The following is a 19,696-nucleotide window of genomic DNA, read 5'->3' as shown; positions in this document are numbered from 1 at the left end:
AGACGCAATTATGCAATTTCGACGTTTTTGTATTTCGGTAATTTAAATAGCTGTATATATATTTTTAAGAAAGTAAACACATCATAACCAAATAGGAAATTCCATGCTAAAACATGCAATGCGAAGTGAAGATAACTACTTTTTTTTTATGTCCACAAAAAACAGGTTATGCAGCATCAATCGTACCGTTTTTTTCTCGCACATTATGTGATGTCCTTTAACACGAAAGTACCAACGTAAAAGCGCTGTGGAGACGACATGAAAAAAAATTCAAGTGAACCGAGTCTTCTAGTGGAACAGAAAAAATTAATTATTAACGATTTTTTTACGGTAATCACTTCACTTTTAAGTAGAACTTCAACCAAGTGACGGCTACGCACTTTGATGCCCATTTCAACGATGTTGGGAGAACGGTGTATTGCGTCTTGTGAATACACATGTGGAGCAGCATATTTATGTTAGAAGCGCTGTGTATAATCGCTGCGCAGTACCTGCCAAAAGAGGGTATTATTTGAGCACAGTCTCAATTGTTTCCGTCTACGTGTGCTACGAGTACAGCAACTCCGTTCGTAGAAAAAGTGATGAGGAAATGGCGTGGCCCTTGATGATACGATTGTGATTATAAAATAAAATGTTTAATCAACCAATAACTGCGACCTGTCCGGTTGCCTGGGAGCCCCGACAACTAATATCGTTCTCTGGAAAGTCCATTAAATATTTATAAGTTTTGTGGAGTTCATCGAGCGAATAAGAATGTTCCAACAATGAGCTAAACCTACACGAGTTCCCGAATCTAACACAGCGCTTTTCAATTTAAGCACTGTAGATGGTTCCGCGAAGTGTGTATTCGCAACTTTCACGACCTATAGGGGGCGCGCTGGCGCCTTTCATAATGGCTGTCATCTTGTTGATCGTCGTAGAGCAGCAGTATGAGGCCGGGTCTGCGGCGCGTAAGTAATTCTAGTTTTGTTTTAAATGAGCAGCATTAGAACCTTACTTTATTTCTTCACGTCATGACGGTGTAAACAAGCAGCTTTTTTGTGAAGCCGATCATCCTGGTGCTAGGGAGCGCGATTCTCACACCGTGGTACCACCATCGCTGAAAGTTGCGAATACTTGTCTGCAAATATTCGTCTAATAGGTTTGCAACGTTGGAAAGCACCATAATTACTGCGAATAGCTGCGGAGTTGATACTCGGGGAAGATAAGACGGGGACTTCGGTAGCTGGGGGGAAACGGACCGTGGGGGGGGGGGGGGGGGGGGGGGGGGGGGGGGGCTTTTGAGACAGGGGAATTGTGGCGGGGACAAACGTGCTACAATCACATACACTTCCTAGGTCATCGCTTGGGCGACCGCGGGCGTCCAAAAAACCTTTCTTTTCTTGTTTTTTTGAAAGGAGGGGGGAGGGGGGATGTAGGCGCTGATTGTCTTCCTCCTTTGTGAATTTTGACAGACGCACAACGAGACTGGCAGAACAAGCGCTTGATTCATTTATTTCGATGGATGCGTTCTGTCTATGTATGCGAACATGATTTGTTTTTCTTTTAGTTGTTAGTTGTTGTTTTCCCCTTGACTTGGGTCCCAGTGGGTGTGTTGTTGTATTGTCGTTGTATGCCCACTATTTCTTTTCTTTCTTTAGTTCATAGTAGTTTTTGCGCTAATTGGGTATCAAGGTAGACGATAAAAGAAAAGAAAAAAAGAAATTGTACCTCAACAAAACAAAACAAAATTTAAAAAAAATGCTGTTTTTGCGATCAGGAGCGTTTTCAAAGCCCGGACCGCCTCGCCTTCGTTCCCGTGACGATGTCGTTCGCTTTCGCGTACCACCCCTCAATTCTGAAGGCCACTGCGTTTTTCACGGAAGAAGGCGATTTTAGAAGCACACAGTGTACCAGAGGTGCAGAATTGAGACCGTAACCGATGCACAGGAAAAACCCTTCTTTCCTGTAAAAGAAAAATAAAACGATTGATTGATTGATTGAAGGGGAAGCTCTTTTCTTATCGGGACTGTCTTCCATGGGTTTCCACGTCGCGATTGTCCTACAAAATGAACTTTTCTTTATTTCTCCCTCCTGGCTTATAAGTACTGCGCTCAACTGGTGAGAATAGTCATAGGTGATTAAGACTATACATATTTCTAACGCAGAATAGGTTTGCGAAATCAAGGTTTCGCTCAAATGGATAACGTACAGTTCTGACTCGCGTACAGTTCTGACTCCCGAGAGATGATCCCAACACGGCTGAGTCTGGCGGTGTTCCAGACCTAACATCTAAATTTCGTTTCCGTACCTGTTACTATTTCGCGCGCATTTTGCGCCCTATCGAAATCGCCATATCTTCTACATTGGCTGCCTTACGGCCGGCCGGTAGTATCAATAAATAAAAAACAGCGCATGATGAAAGTGACGCTCGTTTTCCGCTCGATAGAAACTTCACGCCAGCTCGTTGTCTTCGCTGGTACCTTGAGCGTTTCCCAGCTTGCAGAGCGTTCAACAAGAAAAAAAAAAAGAAAAAAAAAGAAACGTACGATGGCATCCTTCGTACACTCATTACTTCTATAACACCGAGCCGCCTCGTATCCTTTTTTTTTTTTTTTTTCATGGTACTAATATTTTATGCGCATTACGGCTGTTGCGACACTAAGTCTGTCTGAATCCTCGAGTTCGAACTTAGGCTCAGATCAGGGACGAACCAGTTTAAATCAGCAAAATATAATTAACACTGCAGCAAAGTAAATCCATCATATCGATAGGAAATACGATTTGACACATTCCATCTGAACACAAACTGCACAGCGAATGCAATAGCAAGTCAGCGTGCAAAACGCCGCCACACTACGCTACCATAAGATCTAAGCGATTTTTGCATAGCACCGAGCAAGGAAAAGAAAAAAAGAGTTATTCATTCACATAAACGAAGCAAATTTATTTAAAGTCCATACATTTTATAAGTTCAGTCTACCTAAGGTTATCAATAGACCCGACCATGTCATTTGTCGAAGCAGGTAAAAGACGTTGGCAAAAATGATTAGACTGAATAAGTGAATCTAACGCACTTTTTTTTGCCAATGGACGGTCGCGCGCCTTCAATACCATTTCTAGTCGTCACTGCGCACCTTGGACACACTTTGGGGAGCAATACATATTTACAGCGCCGCCCAAGGTCTTCATTGAGCGTGTATTGCTGACGAAAATAAAATGCTCACCTGACTCTCAATCGCTCGCCGTAAAGTACAATTTCTAAAAAGCGGTACTCTACGTCACTTGAGATAAAAACCCAAGCTAGAGAAACGAGCGTCGTAAAAAAGAGGACCGACATTTTTATTCTTACCTCTGAGCAGAAACGAGCGCCACCCACAGCATCACACAGCGGAGAGGCCGGACTCGGCCACCGCGCGTATTGTCACTGACGTCCAATGCAATGCACACCGAGCTGACTGAGCACGGACCACTGATTTCTATGACAATTGTTGGATCGCGTTTGCCCGCTCCGCGAATGCGGCCACTGGCGGCCATCTTTTTGGTAAAGTTATATTACCTCTAGCCAAGGTACAGCTGCTGTAGCCATTATCGTCCATCCACGGCAGACAGCGTTCTGGCAGTCGTGCTGGCAGGCTGCCATCAAAATAGCGTGGGGGATATTTCGAGCTTGATTGAAATTGTTTGACGAAACATATTTTTGAGACCCGGTGTGAACAGTAGCCTGATCTTTGAGGACCCGGTGAGAATTTCACGAAATAGCCCCAGGGAAAAGCAGCACAGCACGCATCGAAAGACGCATCGTAAACAGACGCCAGTACGGAGTCTGCTTTCGATGCGAGCTGCGCTGCTTTCCCTCGGTGCTGCGCTTTCGTAAAACTTCCGCCGGGTCCTCAAAGAATAGGCTAGCGTTCACGCCGGGTTTCAAGAATCTGCTTCGTCGAACAACTTCTTTCACGCAGCGGATTAACACGGGTCTTTTCACACTTCGATACTGGCGCCTTATAGAAGTAATGCGTTCAACCACGTCACGAGCCGCGCGCCATCCGGTGTCCGAAACCGCCGAATAAATAGAGGGAGCGCGCCCTCTTAAGAGCCTAAAATACCGAAGAACTCTGAGAGTCAGGCTTCGATTCTGGTTGTTCGGGTTACACGCGGAAACTTTCTGCCTAAATTACCAAACGAGTGTGCCAAATTTCGGTTTCACAACTGGTTCTTTAGCTCATACACGTGGCAATTTGGTTTTCTGGCATCCTCGCAGTGATATGTGGCCAGCCCTAGAAAAGCTATACGAACGCCGAAGAATAAGCACTCTGGCACTAGATTACGCTTTGGAGCAAACATCGTAACTAGGCCAGAGGTATGCTCATAGGGTGGCAAACTGTGCAAATAAAGGCGTTTTTCTTACGTCCTAGCAAGGTGTACTGTTTCTTACAACATATATGTGAAAGACAGCTGATATTTCAACAAATCTTTCTTGAGAATACGGCTCGTTTTAGTAGGAAATATACAATTGTAAAACACCATCCACATTTAAATGAAATCCAAAAATTAAAAGTAGATATCAATTGTAGCTCCATTTCGGGAGCGTAAGAAATCGCGATTATTTAACCGTTGGCAGCGCAAAGTTATTCCTTTGTTTGCGCAACCTCCAGCTAATTCTTTGTGAAACTAGATTTCATATATTCTCAATATACGTCAAGCCCTGCAAGTGTTTCTTTATCAAATAGGGGCAATCGTGGTATTGGGTTTACCTTTCGGTTTAATCTTTGTTACCTTACAGCATTTAATGCAGTGCATGATTACCCGTGAAGCAGAAATCAGGTAAAGAAAATGTGCACTACGGGCAAAAAAAAAAAACGCGAAAGTTTTATTTTATTTTGAAAAAGTTGTGGTGATAGACTTTTTGATTTCCGTTTTCAATAAAACAAATCTCTCAACCCCCCCTCCCCCCCCCCCCCCACACACACACACAAAAAAAATATCGTTGTTTCATTTTTTTTTTTTTTTTTTTTGTGGCCACCGAATATACTAAACACTTAGTAACTAACAGTGTAAAGAACACGGGGCGTAGCTCGTCCGGGTCATCTTATTATCGCTGGAAACCGATGAGATGGCTCCATTAGCCGATAAGAACGTCGAAGAGCTAATCACGAGGGAGGAAACATGAACATAATGGCTACTCCCCGCGTTTATTGTGGTGTAAGTGACTCTAGTAAATGGTGTAGTGTTACTATTTTCATAAAGACCCTATTGCAAGCTAAGCCAAGTTATAGGAAAGTATTTTCGCAGTAATCAACCTTTATGTTACATATGATCTCGATTTAAAGGAATCACGCTGTTCATGCCAGTAATAATCTGTACGATTAAAATTTGAATAAATTTTAAAAGAAGGTCGACAGGTACACGTGTGCCGGCTTCACCAAGTATTTATCAGCTCGGCGGACACTAGAGGAAGTAACAACCGTCACGGTAAGTTAGGTAATGAACAAAATTTTATTGACTCTTTATTGTTAGTTTTAGGTCATGTTTCCATTCCAGTATTCAGGTCGTTTCAAAACAACAGGTTAATCAATTTTAACATTTTTTTTAAAATGCCATCGCGTTTGGACATAATCTTTTATCAGTTTTTTTGTTTTCGTCGCCTAACTTAGAAACTGAACGCAGAAGAGTGCGCAATTTCCGTCCACATTGATGCATACAAGCAGGATCTAGTTCTTTGGGGTACCTCGCCATTATCTCGGTAGCCTGTTCTTAGCGGTTGGCGCGACTTCGCACTGGCGCAATAACAACGAAGGTGCCCACACCTGTATGTCACTATACCACGCCTCAATATAAATGAGATAGCGGCGCACTTCTGGCGTCCAGTTTTAAACGCATTAAAAGAAATAAAAATTGCGAGCGCTACTTTGAATATTTTGAACCCTTTAGAATTTGGGAGGCTGCTTTAATTTGTTTGACCTGCAATTGTAACCCCAGTAAATAATACGATTCCACACTACCCATAACACCTATAATGAGAGTGCTAGCCAACATCATAGTTAATAACCTTGCTTACTGTACCGACAATACTCTCATCTAAAGTCTGTCAAGACTTGAGATGATGAAGACGTAGTACATGATAAAGACGGAACCTGCAAAACTCGCAATTTTTTTTTATACAAAATCCGGCCTATACTTTATAATTCGATCAAAAGATTCTAATCCTAACCGCGGCACTCTTTTTTTTTATTGAAATCTATAGTTCTTTTTTAATATTGGCAATTATACAAAAATAATGCGTTGAGATTGTGCTGAAGGAAATTCTGGCTTTCAGTAACTACAGTGAAAATTATAAAAAAACACATGGATGCTATTAAAAACCTCGTGCATTAATTATATTGCTCATTGTTTGCTTGTACGCCTACACCCATGGTAACAAAAAGCGCATAGAATTTACACACAGTAGAATAGCGGCATTATGCCGAAAGCAAAAATATAAGGGTCAAGCTTAACTCTTATTATATTTTTAAACTTACATATAAAACTAACGGCTTTAACAACCTCGTGCAAATTAGATCCAAAGGAAATATATGCACAACAGAAACGTGTTGAAATGTGAAAGAAGGCATGCCCAGTCGCCGACTGATTTGGATAACTCTCAGTAGACGCACGCACTGCATCGTAGTCAAAATCTCAATCAAAAATTGAAGTTTTTTTTAGGTGTGTTAACCTTAATTTAGAACAACCCCTTAAGCATCCGAATAACATACTAAGTAATTTAATAGTATTGCAAAATTGAAATTCATTTATATTCAACTGCTTTGAACGTAACGGTGATTTTGCGAATGAATATGAAAAGTGCCTCCTAAAGCACCGCCTTCACTTTTAATTAAATAAAACGTGATCTTTGCCTTGAAACAAAATTGTTCAAGGAAACAAAATGCCGCCAATAAAAGAGTGAACTAAGTACTTTGAAATCTGCCCCATTTAATCGCAGTAAAAAATACTTATTTAATGTGCTGCGATATACATCCGCACGAGAAATTATTTAAATGTCATTATCCTCCTGAATAAAACAATACCAGTTATTAAAACGGCGTGGTCAATTTATGGTCAATAAAGCATGCGGTTGAAACGCGTGTAATATCACTTACGACTGTATATCAACATACCCCATTTGGCTAAAACTTCAACACTGGGAAGTGTTATTGGGAGGTACAGGAATCTTATATTTAATACCTACAGATAATTTATGGAGCTTGGTTTGAGACACATTAGTGAAACTCGATACCAGCTAGACACCTCATGTTCCCTTGCTCGCCAGTCTCAAATTCTGCGTCTTTGGTGCATAAGATTAAGTCGCGGTGCTCTTGTTAACGCGGTGTTATTTTGACGCCATGCTGGTTTGGCGAGTGTACTTATGATCGTGCGGTGTCATCTGTTCTGCTTTGAGAGAACTGCTTCGAATGTGCCATTTTGCCATGTTCTGTTTTGGTTCGTGCTGTTGTGTCCGATGTCAGATATATTAAGATATTTGGTTCAATTATTAGATATATATACATAAAATGGGAATGAGTGAAGATTGACAAGTGCAGCCGTAGTAATATTGTGAACAAAGAGGGGAGACGGTGAGCACTGAATTTAATGCATTAAAGTTAGGGAAAGGGAAAGGGAGCTGGCGAAAAAATGGGCCAGGAACCTTTGCCTGTCCGGGGCGACGCTTTAATCGATTGGACCATCCCGGCCACTGGTTTCGGCGGAATCAATCCTTGACCAGCTCTCTTTGCGCTGTGTAATTCGAAACTAACAGTACACAGCATGGAAAGATTTCCCTTTAGCTAACTTTCATGCCATAAATTCAGTAATCACCTTCTGTCTTCTTCCTTTATTATATATATGTATATACATATATTCGCCGAAACGACTTTTGCCCAAGTCTCAGCAACGCAAACATCAAAGGCGTAAAGATTATGACTCCGAAATTCTTATACTACTTTCGTTTAGCGCCTTATGGGAATGTCCGCTTTCCAACCAGTCGAATGTTCAATAAAAGCTAAACAAAAGTTCCAAGATAAAAAAAAATAATCCTTAGAAAAGAGAGGCCCGTTTTATCGGATTAGCCCCTCTCAAGGAGCGGCCCTTTCAATCTTGCCTTCTCCCCCCTTCCGTCTAAGGTTGTCTTCAGTACGTCCGCACACTGAACAACAGCAGTAATCGCAGCCATCCCGAAGGCGCGAGGGCCTCGAAACGGCGATAGCCTGGGATGGAGGTGCGGTGCTGACCCCTGGAACGCCTGGCCGACGGAAGCGGAAACTCGTCTCCCTGAGGTTTCTCTCTCTCTGCGTCCCGAAATGGCAGTCGTTCGGGGCACGCATCCAAAGAGAACAAAAAAAAAGGAAAAAAAAAAAAATTCACAAAGATAGGAAAGTGGAAGGCAACGATAAAGTCACAAGTAAGAAAGAAATGTCGTGGAAGAAGAGGGCGGAATTTTTAGGTTCATCCGAGGAGAAAATCGCTTCTTCTTTTCCCGAATTCGGAATTTTTTTTTAAAACGTTTATGTGTGTGTTTTTGCGCTGCTCTTTCGGCTCGTAACCTCGGTGGCGCGGCGTTTCTCGCAGCTATTCGCTCGAGATGCGTGCTGTTGCATACATACCGCCAGCCACGCGTGACGAGGAACAAAAATATATTCGCATCAATTTTGAGAATGAAGCAAAAAAATTGTAAAAAAAAAGTTTCGTCCTAAAAAAAAAGAATATAAAAGAGGGGGAAAATGGGGAGGGGGGTGCTTGGAATGGAGCTCCCTGGTTTCGTTCTTTGTACTACCTTATGCCTCGTTCTTCATGTCGTCAAAAGATGTACACAAAAGGGAAAGGAAACGGTGTCTGCAGCTCAGGAAGAAAACGGTGCCAAAACTACAGGGTGTTTTTTATCGTGCGATCCACTTTCTGTGGAGAAGATTTCGTAATGGCGTGCTTCTCGGGCATCCCTGCACATGTCGAACCATCTCCAATTGCCTTCAAATAGAGTGTCTAGTGACATCTGCTGAGGAGACGCCATTGTCATGCTGGTTACATTTCGAAAGAGAATGACCCGGCATGTGAATTTTCTACTTATCTTTCGCTCTCTCTTCCTCGTTCATTCTCGCCGTCTTTTGAAGGTAATAGTGTTCATTTACAAATTTATAGTATTTTTTTTTATATTCGGGATATGAAAATGCAGTTTCAGAGTATTCTAGATGAGAAAATGCGGTGTTGATTGCCTATACAAAAAGTCAAGCATCATAAACGCTTTTTTTTTTTTTTTTTCAATGCAAACCGTCGAAACTTTCCTAAACTCAAACAAAAACATTTAAATGTTTTGTCAAAGTCTGTATGGCCGCCTGGAAAATGAATCAAAATCATTGTATTTCTCATACCAATAATATTTGTGCGACTCATTTAATCCTACTTGAACTCCCCCCGTAAGGGCGCCCTCCCCTGAGAAATCGCTCATCCAATTTTTTTTTTTTTACTAAATTTCCGTAGCAGAAAACTTCCGAAACATCGCCCACTCTCGATTCCCATCCGACATCATGCGATGAGCGTCGGAAACCGCATCAGCTGCGCGATTTGCGGTACCGGCAAGTGTGACGAGCGGGTTTGCAGCAGGTTCACGCATTTTTATCTGCTATCTGCGCGCGCTTCATCGGTTCCCGCGACATACGAGTTCGTGGCGAGTTCCTGTGCTTCTTTATATGCGCTCGCAATATAGGTTTTCGGGAAACACGAGGCTGGGTAGCCGGTTTCAGCGTGTTTTTTTGCGCTTTGAAACACAAATCTGCTGCATCCGTAGTCTGCGGTGTCCTTTTCCGTATCTGAAACGCTGGTAGTGAATTGTGTTTATTGCGTTGTGAAACGCAAACTTACCGTGTCTGACATCTTCGGTATCAGCTATCGTGTCATGTGATTTTTTGCGGTGCCCTTGTGTTTATCAGTAATATTACAGCGAAGCTGTAAATGACTGCTAGGTCGGACTTTTTCGTGTCGGCGTTATCACGGAACGAAAACCTTCAGCGATTGAAGCAAAACACGCATATCACGCATAGAACATACACCTCAGCTTTCGTTTCAATAAAGGACAAGTACAAAACAAGCAACCGAATTACGTAATTAATGACACGGCTCTCCTGATAACGATGCGAGGCACGTAGCGCTCACCGCGTACGGTTTACAGTAGAGACTACTAGAGAGTTTTAGTAGATCGTTTTGGCTCTCCCGCTACGCTATACGCTAGAGCGACGACGCTACTGCGCATGCTCGCTACTAGCGGAAACATTGCGGAGCTGCGGAGGCTAGCGGAGGCGCGCTAGCGGGCCAAAATAGCGAGGGGCGTAGCGCGGCGTGCTAGCGTGGCTCTCGCGAGAACGAGTCTTGGCGAGATAAGAGAGACCCAGCGAGGGACGCTGTTCAAGATGGCCGCCACGCCGCGTCTACTCGGTCTGTGCGTTTCGCGATCGTGGTTCTAAGGGGTGGATTATACCTTGCTGCTGCGAGAAGCACCCGCGACAAAGCCGTTCCACGACTGCAACAGGTAGCGATTCATGGCGGATATACTAAACGCGGCCACGGAAAAGGGAAAAAAAAAAAAAAAAAGAAGAAGCTTTGCAGATTTCGGTGCTGTGAGCGAAAGGTGCAGCCCCCTGCTCGGCCGCTTTGTCGTGAAGACAAAACTGACTAAGGAAGCGGAGCGAGCAGGCGGATATGAGGGATTTCTGTGGCGCTTCATTTTCGGTGAACAACGACGCAACAGATGAGCTACAGTGGTTGTCCTTTATTTTTGAAGATTTTTCTCGGTGGCTTTGGCACTTGACTCATATCGGATTGGCTTGGACAGCTTGGCCGACAGTTGTATTCAATTACAAACATAATAGTCACCTACTCACAAAAGAAGCAACGATTAGCACGTTATTCAATAAAAAAAAAAATATTTTATTAAGATAACGACGTTAATAAAAACAATTGCGAAGGATTGCTTTACAAATCTGTTTTACGCGAGCCCTAGTGTCCGAAAGAGCCGCTAGTGGCGTTGCGTTAGCTCTCGTAACGTTGTAATCCGTAGCGGGTTGCGAACGTTCCACTAAAACTTAAAATGGTAGTTCCGCTACGCTACATATAGGGGAGGTCGTAGCGGCTAGCGGATATCACAGCGGGAGTGACTGAACGATCCACTAAAACTCTCTACTGTTGCGCAAGTTGCTACGGTACCCGCAGTTTGCGACGCGGGGTAGTGAAGTCACTAGCCTTTCATAGAGGGTGTTTCACGTAAGAGTGACAAAAATTACTAAAATTAGTGTATTCAAAGTAAAACATAATGGTCTCGGTACTGCATTACTCGTGGTGGCGGACGCAAGAAAAAGCGCGATACTTACTAAATAGTTCGATAATTAACTAAAAATTACTTATCAACTTTTAAATTAGTGAAAATAGACATGGTTCCAAATAGAAACTGGCTGAGCGTCAATGGGAACCACTAAATCATACATTTTCAAAAGGACTTTGGGCGCGTGAGAAGGGTAGTTGTGCGCTACAGTTACCACTCCTGGACCTGGTTCAAGGCTGGGGCTCAAATAAGAGACGGAAAAATCGCTCGGGGGCCTTACCACAACCCAGAGCCTTGTACCTGCTCCTCGAGTGGTAACATTAGTGCACCTCTACCCTTCTCATGCGCTCAAAGTATTCGTGAAAATGACTGATTTAGGGGTTTCTGATGACGCTCAGCGAGATTCTAACTGAAACCATTAGTTTATATTCAGTAGATAAAAAGTTAATTAATAAATTTTAGTTAATTAGCGAACCAATTAGTAAGTACCGCGCATTTTCTGACGTACGCCCTTACGAGTAATGCGGTTCCGAATAAAAGATATTTTTAACTCGAATACACTAAGTTCAGGAATGTTTTCACTGTTCGGTGTAAGAGCCTGTATATACAAAAATTGGGTACAAATTATATTTACTTTTTTTTCATCAATGATTTTAGAAATTGCAGTGCGCAATCTTTGCAGGTGATGCCACAGCCTCGCTGGTCAACCACATTCACGACGTAAACTGGAGCCCCGACTTTTGTTGTTTAACGCTTCGCTTTATCGTCTTTAAACACTCCAGAAACTGATCGTTATAAGAGGTAGATCGTTATATATAATATCGTTAAAATTGGATTGCACTGTATTGCCCACCTCATGTTGCTTACCATTTATCTCTTCATTTTGGGTGGGTGCCCTTACGAAATTTTACGGTTGTCATATTTCCTCCAGCGTCCGCCATCTATACATCTTTAAAACTTTGCGTCAAGAACTATACCAAGCACAAGTTGGATATAATAAAGAAATATTCAGACACTCAATAGTGTACTTAAATAAATCAATATGTATTTAGATTTAGAACTGATATAAACCTGTTAAGTATCTACGAAGCAAAGCTGTTGACGAAGATTTATTTATAATGTTTAGCATAAGCGAACTTGACATTGCATGACACCGATTGTTTTTTTCTTGCACGCAAATAATATCATTCTGACGGCCTTATTTTACTAGGCAAACAAAGAGTACAAACTACGCAAGACAAATGAAATACGCATCCTGCCATCATTTAAAAGTTTCACCGCGATGCACTGTCAAACAGACCGCGTATTATTCAACGATTACGGATTCTGAACATTGTTCACATCACTAAAATAGTTGTTTTTTTTTGTTATTGCGGCAACACATACATTTGTTGCTCGCCATACAGCAGCGACTATTGGTTTGAAACGAATAGCACAATGTCATCGCTATCTTCAACACTTGACAGAGAACCGGCATGTCGTGGCTTACTTTTCGCATTCTGAAGGCTACGAGTCACGCAATGCTACTTAATCTAAACCGTTTTTCGTACACCTCTTTGCAGAATGTGCCCTATTTATTTAATATATTACAAGAGTGCAACGGCTTTCTACTCCAGATGCTAAGTCTATCGTGGTTTGAGCGAATTAAGATACTTGAATTCCCCAGGTAGCGCTATTTTTTTTATTTATTTATTTCCAGTATTGTTTAAACTTCAACATAAAACTCGGTGCTTCCGTAAACTAACCTGTGGGCATAATACCGGATATGGGTATACTTCAACCTTTTTATAAAAAATCTTAATGTACCCGGGCCTACCTGCGTGACGTTTGTGCCGCTGAGTCGGCTCATATTGCCTCAGCCTGTATCTCTCGCCACGTCGTCCTGCTGCGCGAGTTAGGTATCATTAAAGTACTTTATAGAACCATCTTGAAATTCCGTGAAATAGATTCAAAAGATTAAGAAGTAATTTACCTGCTAGCCACTATAAATCTCTCTTTGGTCTTGCCTCAATACAGAAGTCCGTAAATACTACTAATATACACACTTGCATTCGCACGTCAAGTCATTTCACGTAGTCTCTTCGGTTATAGAAATGTGTTCTGAATATTTTAACGTTCAAAATTAAAGCATCGCATGATTAACAATACAACTCTAGTGATCATAGCATATTTGAATAGAACATCCGTATTGACAACAATTTATGCAGGAAGAGCCGTGGGGATAAATAATTCATTCATCTGTACTGCCCGAGTTCAGTTTAGCATTGGAGCTATGCGCCGAGAACCTGAAAGTGAGGGTGAAATTTGAGCGCGTGGGTACGTCAGAACTCCGACCTCTGGTTCGAAGGAATAATGGGTAAACCTAAATGTGGCTACCTTTGTCTCCACTGCACTCGTCGAACGCGTTGGAATACGAGAGCCAAACGCCGGACGTTGGCGTTCTGCGCGTTCTATGCGTTCGACTAGAGCAGTGGAAGCAAGGGCAGCTATCTTTAGGTCGACCCACTTATCATTCTAGCCAGAGCTCGGCGTTAGAAAATCTCCACGGCGCATATATTAAAGGGCAACTCCGCTTCATTTTTGATGTTTTGAAAACTATAGAGCCCTCTTCAGTATCGTATAGGAAGACCCCATGTCAAATATTACAATCCGATTCCGTCTATATATTTAATAAACTGACCAGCAAACCTTCAACTGAGCCAAGTCACCGAAATCGGCCAACTCTAGCGTGCGACGTGAGGCGCAATCGTCAGCGCAGTCAATGTGACGGAGTTGGAGCGGCCAACGTTGAGCCACTACGTCAGAGGCATGACTACGTCATTCTCACGTTTTGTTTGTTTTTACGCCTCAGAGCGAAATTGAACGATGACGTCATGAGTTTCTCCTCCCGGTGTTGGTTGAACGGCGTCCACGTGATCACCGTAAAGCGGATGCGCTAGTTCGCGCTGCTCTGCGCGCGTATCGGTCTGTTTCTCCGCTCCCCCTCTTCTCTTTCGTCTTCTCCCCTTCCCCATCTCTCCCGGGCCATCACCGTCCACGCCATGCGAAGCGACCTGCCCGCGTCGCGTGTCCTGTCCCTCGCCCCCACGAACGCCACAAGACCACGTGGTTCGACGTGACGTGGCCATGACTCTGACGGCACGAGACCAATGTTTCCTGAGGCATCCGAAGTTTCGGTTTCGGTATCAGCTGATATTTAAATCAAGATTGCACAAATAATATTTCACATTTTGAGAATCCGAGGACGTATAGCTGTTAGTAGTGCTTTGTGAAATGGAATCACATGTAAGCCTAAATTTTTCGGAATTGAGCGGAGTTGCCCTTTAACTCGGGATGTTGGTCATGTGGGGTTTCAAAAAGAGTTTTATTAATGACACAATCATACGTGCTGTTTGAATATATTTTATATATTGATAATGCGTAAATGTTTGTGCGTCCACTGAATTGGCTGATAGTCTTCGCAAGAGTTCCCTTACAGCTATATTTCACTTCACAACACTAATAAATGAGTTAAACAAGATCCCCTGATGCATCAAATATGTTGACTGGCTGGCTGGCAGGTGCACTTGCGTAAGGGTTTTAACCATTTTCCCCTGTCTGACACGTCATCCAGGGTAATATTCTTTTTGTGCAAATATTTATTATTATTGGCATTATCTTTATTACTAACATTACTATCTTTATCATTCTCAATATTATTATTAATATTATTCTTATTATAATTAAATTGAACGATTTTTTTTATTTCAGAGGATTGACTGGTGTATTTTAGATCGGCTTACTAAAGAATACGACTGGGAAGGATTTCTAACCACCGTTGACAGCATTAATTTAATTTCGACTCTTCCTTTCTCACAATCCTTGAACCTTTCCGAAACTTATTTAAAAAGGTTGTGTTCGTCAAAAAACGAAGACCCATGTTGCCCTGCCACACCCTAGGTATTTTTAAAGCTATAACTAAAAAAATCTGTGGATGAAGTTTCGGCGATCCCCCAACAACGTATCTCACTCACTATAATGTAAGATTTAAAAAAAAAATGAGTCAATGCACTCATTCGATCAGCGAAGCGAACCTCTTTTGCCAAAAATATATCGAACGCTCGGTCAGACTCCAGGAAAACTATCGTCAATGAGCTTCGCAGCTATGTAAAAAAAAACTTAACTGAGACATTACGCAAACAGTTTGGGACTGATATGGTGACTACTGTCAACCTGTTTAATATATTTTTCGTTCATAAATTTCTTACTGTGCCTCTTCATACTGCGGAGGATTCAACACCCGGAATTCCGTTTCAATCTGAGTCTGCTTTTCTTCCTTGTCTGCCAGATACTGAGTTGCGATCTTACCTGTTTGGATTTAAGCGATTCAGGTCGGCGCATGTAGACGGCCTTACAGTTTGAGAATTGTGTCGAAAGTATGACTCTTTAGAGTGCGTACTCTTCGTTCTTGTAAATAATATTATAGTAACCGGTAATGTGCCTGACGACTTAAACAACCCTTAGTTGCTTCTATTTTCAAAGGTGGCGCACAAATTCAAGTGTCATCTTGCAGGCCAGTCTCAATGCTATCTTGCTTTTCACATATATTAAAAAAGGCATATTTGCGTTGCTATATCCGGTTTTCTCGACAAATACAATTAAACCTGACCAAGTCAATATGGGTTTGTTGCTGGTCGTAGCACTACTAATCTCATTGATAAATTATCAGCTATCGTGAACTCAACCTTCGACAATGGCATTTATGTGCGTGCCATCTTTAGCAATGTAGCCAAAGCGTTCGACACCGTGAACCATAATATCCCCTTAGATAAATTCTATGGAACTAGCTTTCGGGACCATTGCATACATTTATCAGGAATTTTCTTTAAAATCGTACGCAGGTTGTTTCAGTAGATAATGTCCGCAGCTCTCAGGTTTTCCTTACTTCCGGAGTTCTGCAGGGCTCAATTTTGTCTCCTTTACAATTCAACCTATACGTAAATGATATTTCGGCGGTAACGACCAATTCAACAGTTTTTTTCAACATGCGGATGATATTGTTTTGTTTTCCCGGCACTTTGTCTACCAGCGTGCGATGCAAATAAAATATTTGACTGTCATAAAATTTGGAAATGTCTCGAAAACAAAACTGATCTGCTTCGGTAGTCCTTTATAAATTGCAAGTTTGACTTTTCCACTATTTTAGAACGCACCTCTTAGGCGCCCCTATCCGGCTTGAGTGGCGTCGGCGCCGGCGTCGGCGTCGCCGTCAGCGCAACTTTATTATGGAGTACGTCCCAGGATGCACCGCGCCGAAACGTCGCGTGTCGTTTCGGCACGGTGACGTTTCGGCACTGTGTCGAAACGCCGCGTGACATTTTGGCGCGAGTGACGTCACCGTGCCGAAACATCACCGTGACGAAAACGTCATGGTGCTAAAACGCCACCGTGACGTTAATTAAGGCACCTCGCCGAAACCTCGCGTGACGACGCGCGTTTCGCGCCTGAAAGAAGGAGGATGCGAAGAGGAGAGGGTACGGATGAGGAGGGAGTGGCATACCCTCCCCTCAGTACCCTTCTTTCCTCCTCCTTAAGAGCTGCGCTCTAAATCAGCGTACAGGAAGCTGTAAAGGCTTTTAATTATTTTTCACAAGTGCAGTTGTCTATGTTTTAATTATAACCCTGTCCATTACCTTAGCTCAGTAAAGTACTGAGGTCCTCACTTTGATTATGATATTACATGGAACACTTACATGTCTCACGTGTGTCAACAGTTCAGGAGTGTGTCCTGCACAATGTACCACTTTAAAGGTTTTATACCATTATCAGTTTGAAGGAACATAATCCACGCCTAACTTTACAGCGTACTAAGTACGGAATAACTGTCTTTTTCAATTGTTACTTTTTTGGCATTTAAGAATTGACCGGGTTTAAAAAGGAATCCTGAAAATTGTCGCACACAACAACCCCACTTTTCATCCAACTCCAACCTCTTTGCTTTACTTGAGCTGCCGTCTTTTTACTCGCTCTTCCTTCAAACGGCCATCTGGCGGCATTTCTTGGGAAGTGATTTCAAACTCGCGTCTAGTACATGTTGTTCCACGCTTCCTCACTCCGAGGGTGAGAACTCACTACGGTGAACGTTTTCGCTAATATTATCTGGCGAAAATTTTTAGTGATCATCAAGAATCACTGCTTTCCATTAACTCAAACAAAACGTTGAAAGAACGTCTGAGAACCATGTTCTCTGATGTTGGGAAAAACTGACGTGTACCTTCTCTTTTTTCCACCTTAGTTTTATGGGGAGGTTTCTCGGTTACTTTTTCCCCCATTTTTACCTCCTATTTTTTATATGTTTAAAGCGATCATTGAAAACCTGATTGGTAGAAATATTTAAATCTGACTACGAACATTGCTCACAATTCTTTTTATAAAAAAGTTTAACAAAGCATGAAAAGTTTTTTTTTATGAAAGTAATTGTGTAAGTAATTTTAAGAGTAATTGTCACTACATATATCTTTTCTTTCTCCTCCTAAGATGTGTGAAAATCTTTTTTTTTTCTTGAGAAAAGTAATTCTCTAAAAAGTGTGTGGGTGTGTTTTAGTTTTCTTATTTTTCTTTTCCTTTTTTTTCTTTTTTTTTCGTTTTCTTCTTTCACCGGTGAGGAAGTAAACTAGACTCTGACAGGTCACTCCTGCGTCCCAAGCGACTACGGTTTCATTGTCTTCTGGATCTACTGTGCATGTGTGTATGTGCGCGATTCTTTTTCTGATAAGATTGTCGGTTTTCCCGCTCATTTTTAAGGCCGACAGAAAGGCGACCCTGTGCCTTGAGGAGAAGATAACATCGGTGTGTGATTCGTGTGTTTGCGAGTGTGTGAGGGTGTGCACGCGGCAAAGTGCAAATTTGTTATATGATTGCTACTACTACTAGGTCTAGTCTCACGAGCCCTTGAGGCTTTGATAAGACATGGAACTTGATCCTGACTTTAAGGAATAGGTATTAAATATTTATTATTATTATTATTATTATTATTATTATTATTATTATTATTATTATTATTATTATTATTATTATTATTATATGCAAGGCATATCTTAACAAGAGAGAGTCGCTCTTACGAACTAATAATAAATATTTTGCGTGTAGAAGGTTTAGAGGCCAGTTGTAAATTGTGAATTGACTTTTGAAAAATGGAAGTAAACAATATTTTATTGATAATTGTCTCTCACCCTTACTCATAGTTATGAATCCCCGGAAGAATATTATAAAATAAATTATTGTTTAATAAGCAGCTGGCACTAAAGCTTAAACATCTAGCATTCATATTCGCTACGTTCACATTATATGTTTTTCCTAGAGTGTCCCGTAATCACGACGCTCATACTAGACTGATATACGGTCGTCCTCTTGATGACATTATTAACGAGACTTTTCCTCTGCATCCGGGCAATCTGTATTGGAATAATTTACATATCAACTATTCAAGACAAAACAAGATGGGTTACTTATGCGAACATTTGTTAGAAACGTAACTGGACATTCAGAAAAGGCATCAGGAAAAAAGCACCCTTCGCTTGTTCTCCTTTGCAGCGTCCATCGTGTACACTGCCGTGGCACGAGGGAAGGTGGCCCTTCCCTGCGACATCAGTCCCCCGTCCCCCGAGGATTCGGTGACGCTGGTGTTGTGGTACAAGGACGAGAGCCTGGCGCCCATCTACACGCTCGACTCACGACGGGGTCACGTGGGCCAGGCCCGCCAATCCTCGCTGCCGGAGTTCGAACAGCGTGCGCACTTCAACATGGCCAACGAGCCGGCCTTCCTGCAGATTGACCCCGTCGAGGAGCAGGACGCCGGGGAGTACCGATGCCGCGTGGACTTCCGGAAGGCACGTTCCATCAACACCGTAATCACCCTTAAAGTGATAGGTGAGACATCTCGCGGATTTCTATTTGCGTTTGTCAAACAGGACGTGGTTACTAAAAGAGGAAGGTATGTTACGGCCCGTGTACTTTCATGTAACAGCACATGAATCTTTAAACATCAATAAGCGAAAGTAAAAGTAGGCAACGTGCAAAACAACGACTAAAATCGAAAACAAGATTGCAACATAAACGGTGATACACATCTCATTTCCCGTTGTCCAGGTTGTTTCGCGCGTTGCATGCCATTTTTTATGTACAAATAAACGCGTACAAATCGATACTTTTCTTTAGTAATATAATCTTAGGAAACAAATGTTCGCTAGTGTGTGCCGTTGTTGAATAGTTAAATTAATTTCATTGCATCAACAGAAAACGGTTATGAAGTGTTGGTATTTTAAGTCTAGCATTTTAGGGGACAAGCCGGTCTGTGTAAAGAAGAGAATTAAGCCGACATGCCAAAGGCGAACAATG

The 19,696-nt window shown here is 42.2% G+C and overlaps 1 protein-coding gene across 1 annotated transcript in view; it reads left to right on the top strand.

The window, feature by feature from the left end:
- Window positions 1–19,696, top strand: part of LOC8032308 (hemicentin-1) — a 186,061-nt gene that overhangs the window by 91,976 nt on the left and 74,389 nt on the right. Inside the window, exon 2 of the mRNA XM_042289246.1 lies at window positions 18,893–19,228. Within this exon, the coding sequence (XP_042145180.1) occupies window positions 18,893–19,228 (336 nt within the window). The remainder of the gene's footprint in view (window positions 1–18,892; window positions 19,229–19,696) is intronic.

Source organism: Ixodes scapularis, unplaced genomic scaffold (genome assembly GCF_016920785.2).
Source record: "Ixodes scapularis isolate PalLabHiFi unplaced genomic scaffold, ASM1692078v2 PGA_scaffold0__279_contigs__length_252992795, whole genome shotgun sequence".
Classification (NCBI taxonomy): domain Eukaryota; kingdom Metazoa; phylum Arthropoda; class Arachnida; order Ixodida; family Ixodidae; genus Ixodes; species Ixodes scapularis.
The sequence above is the reverse complement of the archived record's forward strand: the minus strand, read 5'-3'. Positions and strand labels throughout refer to the sequence as shown.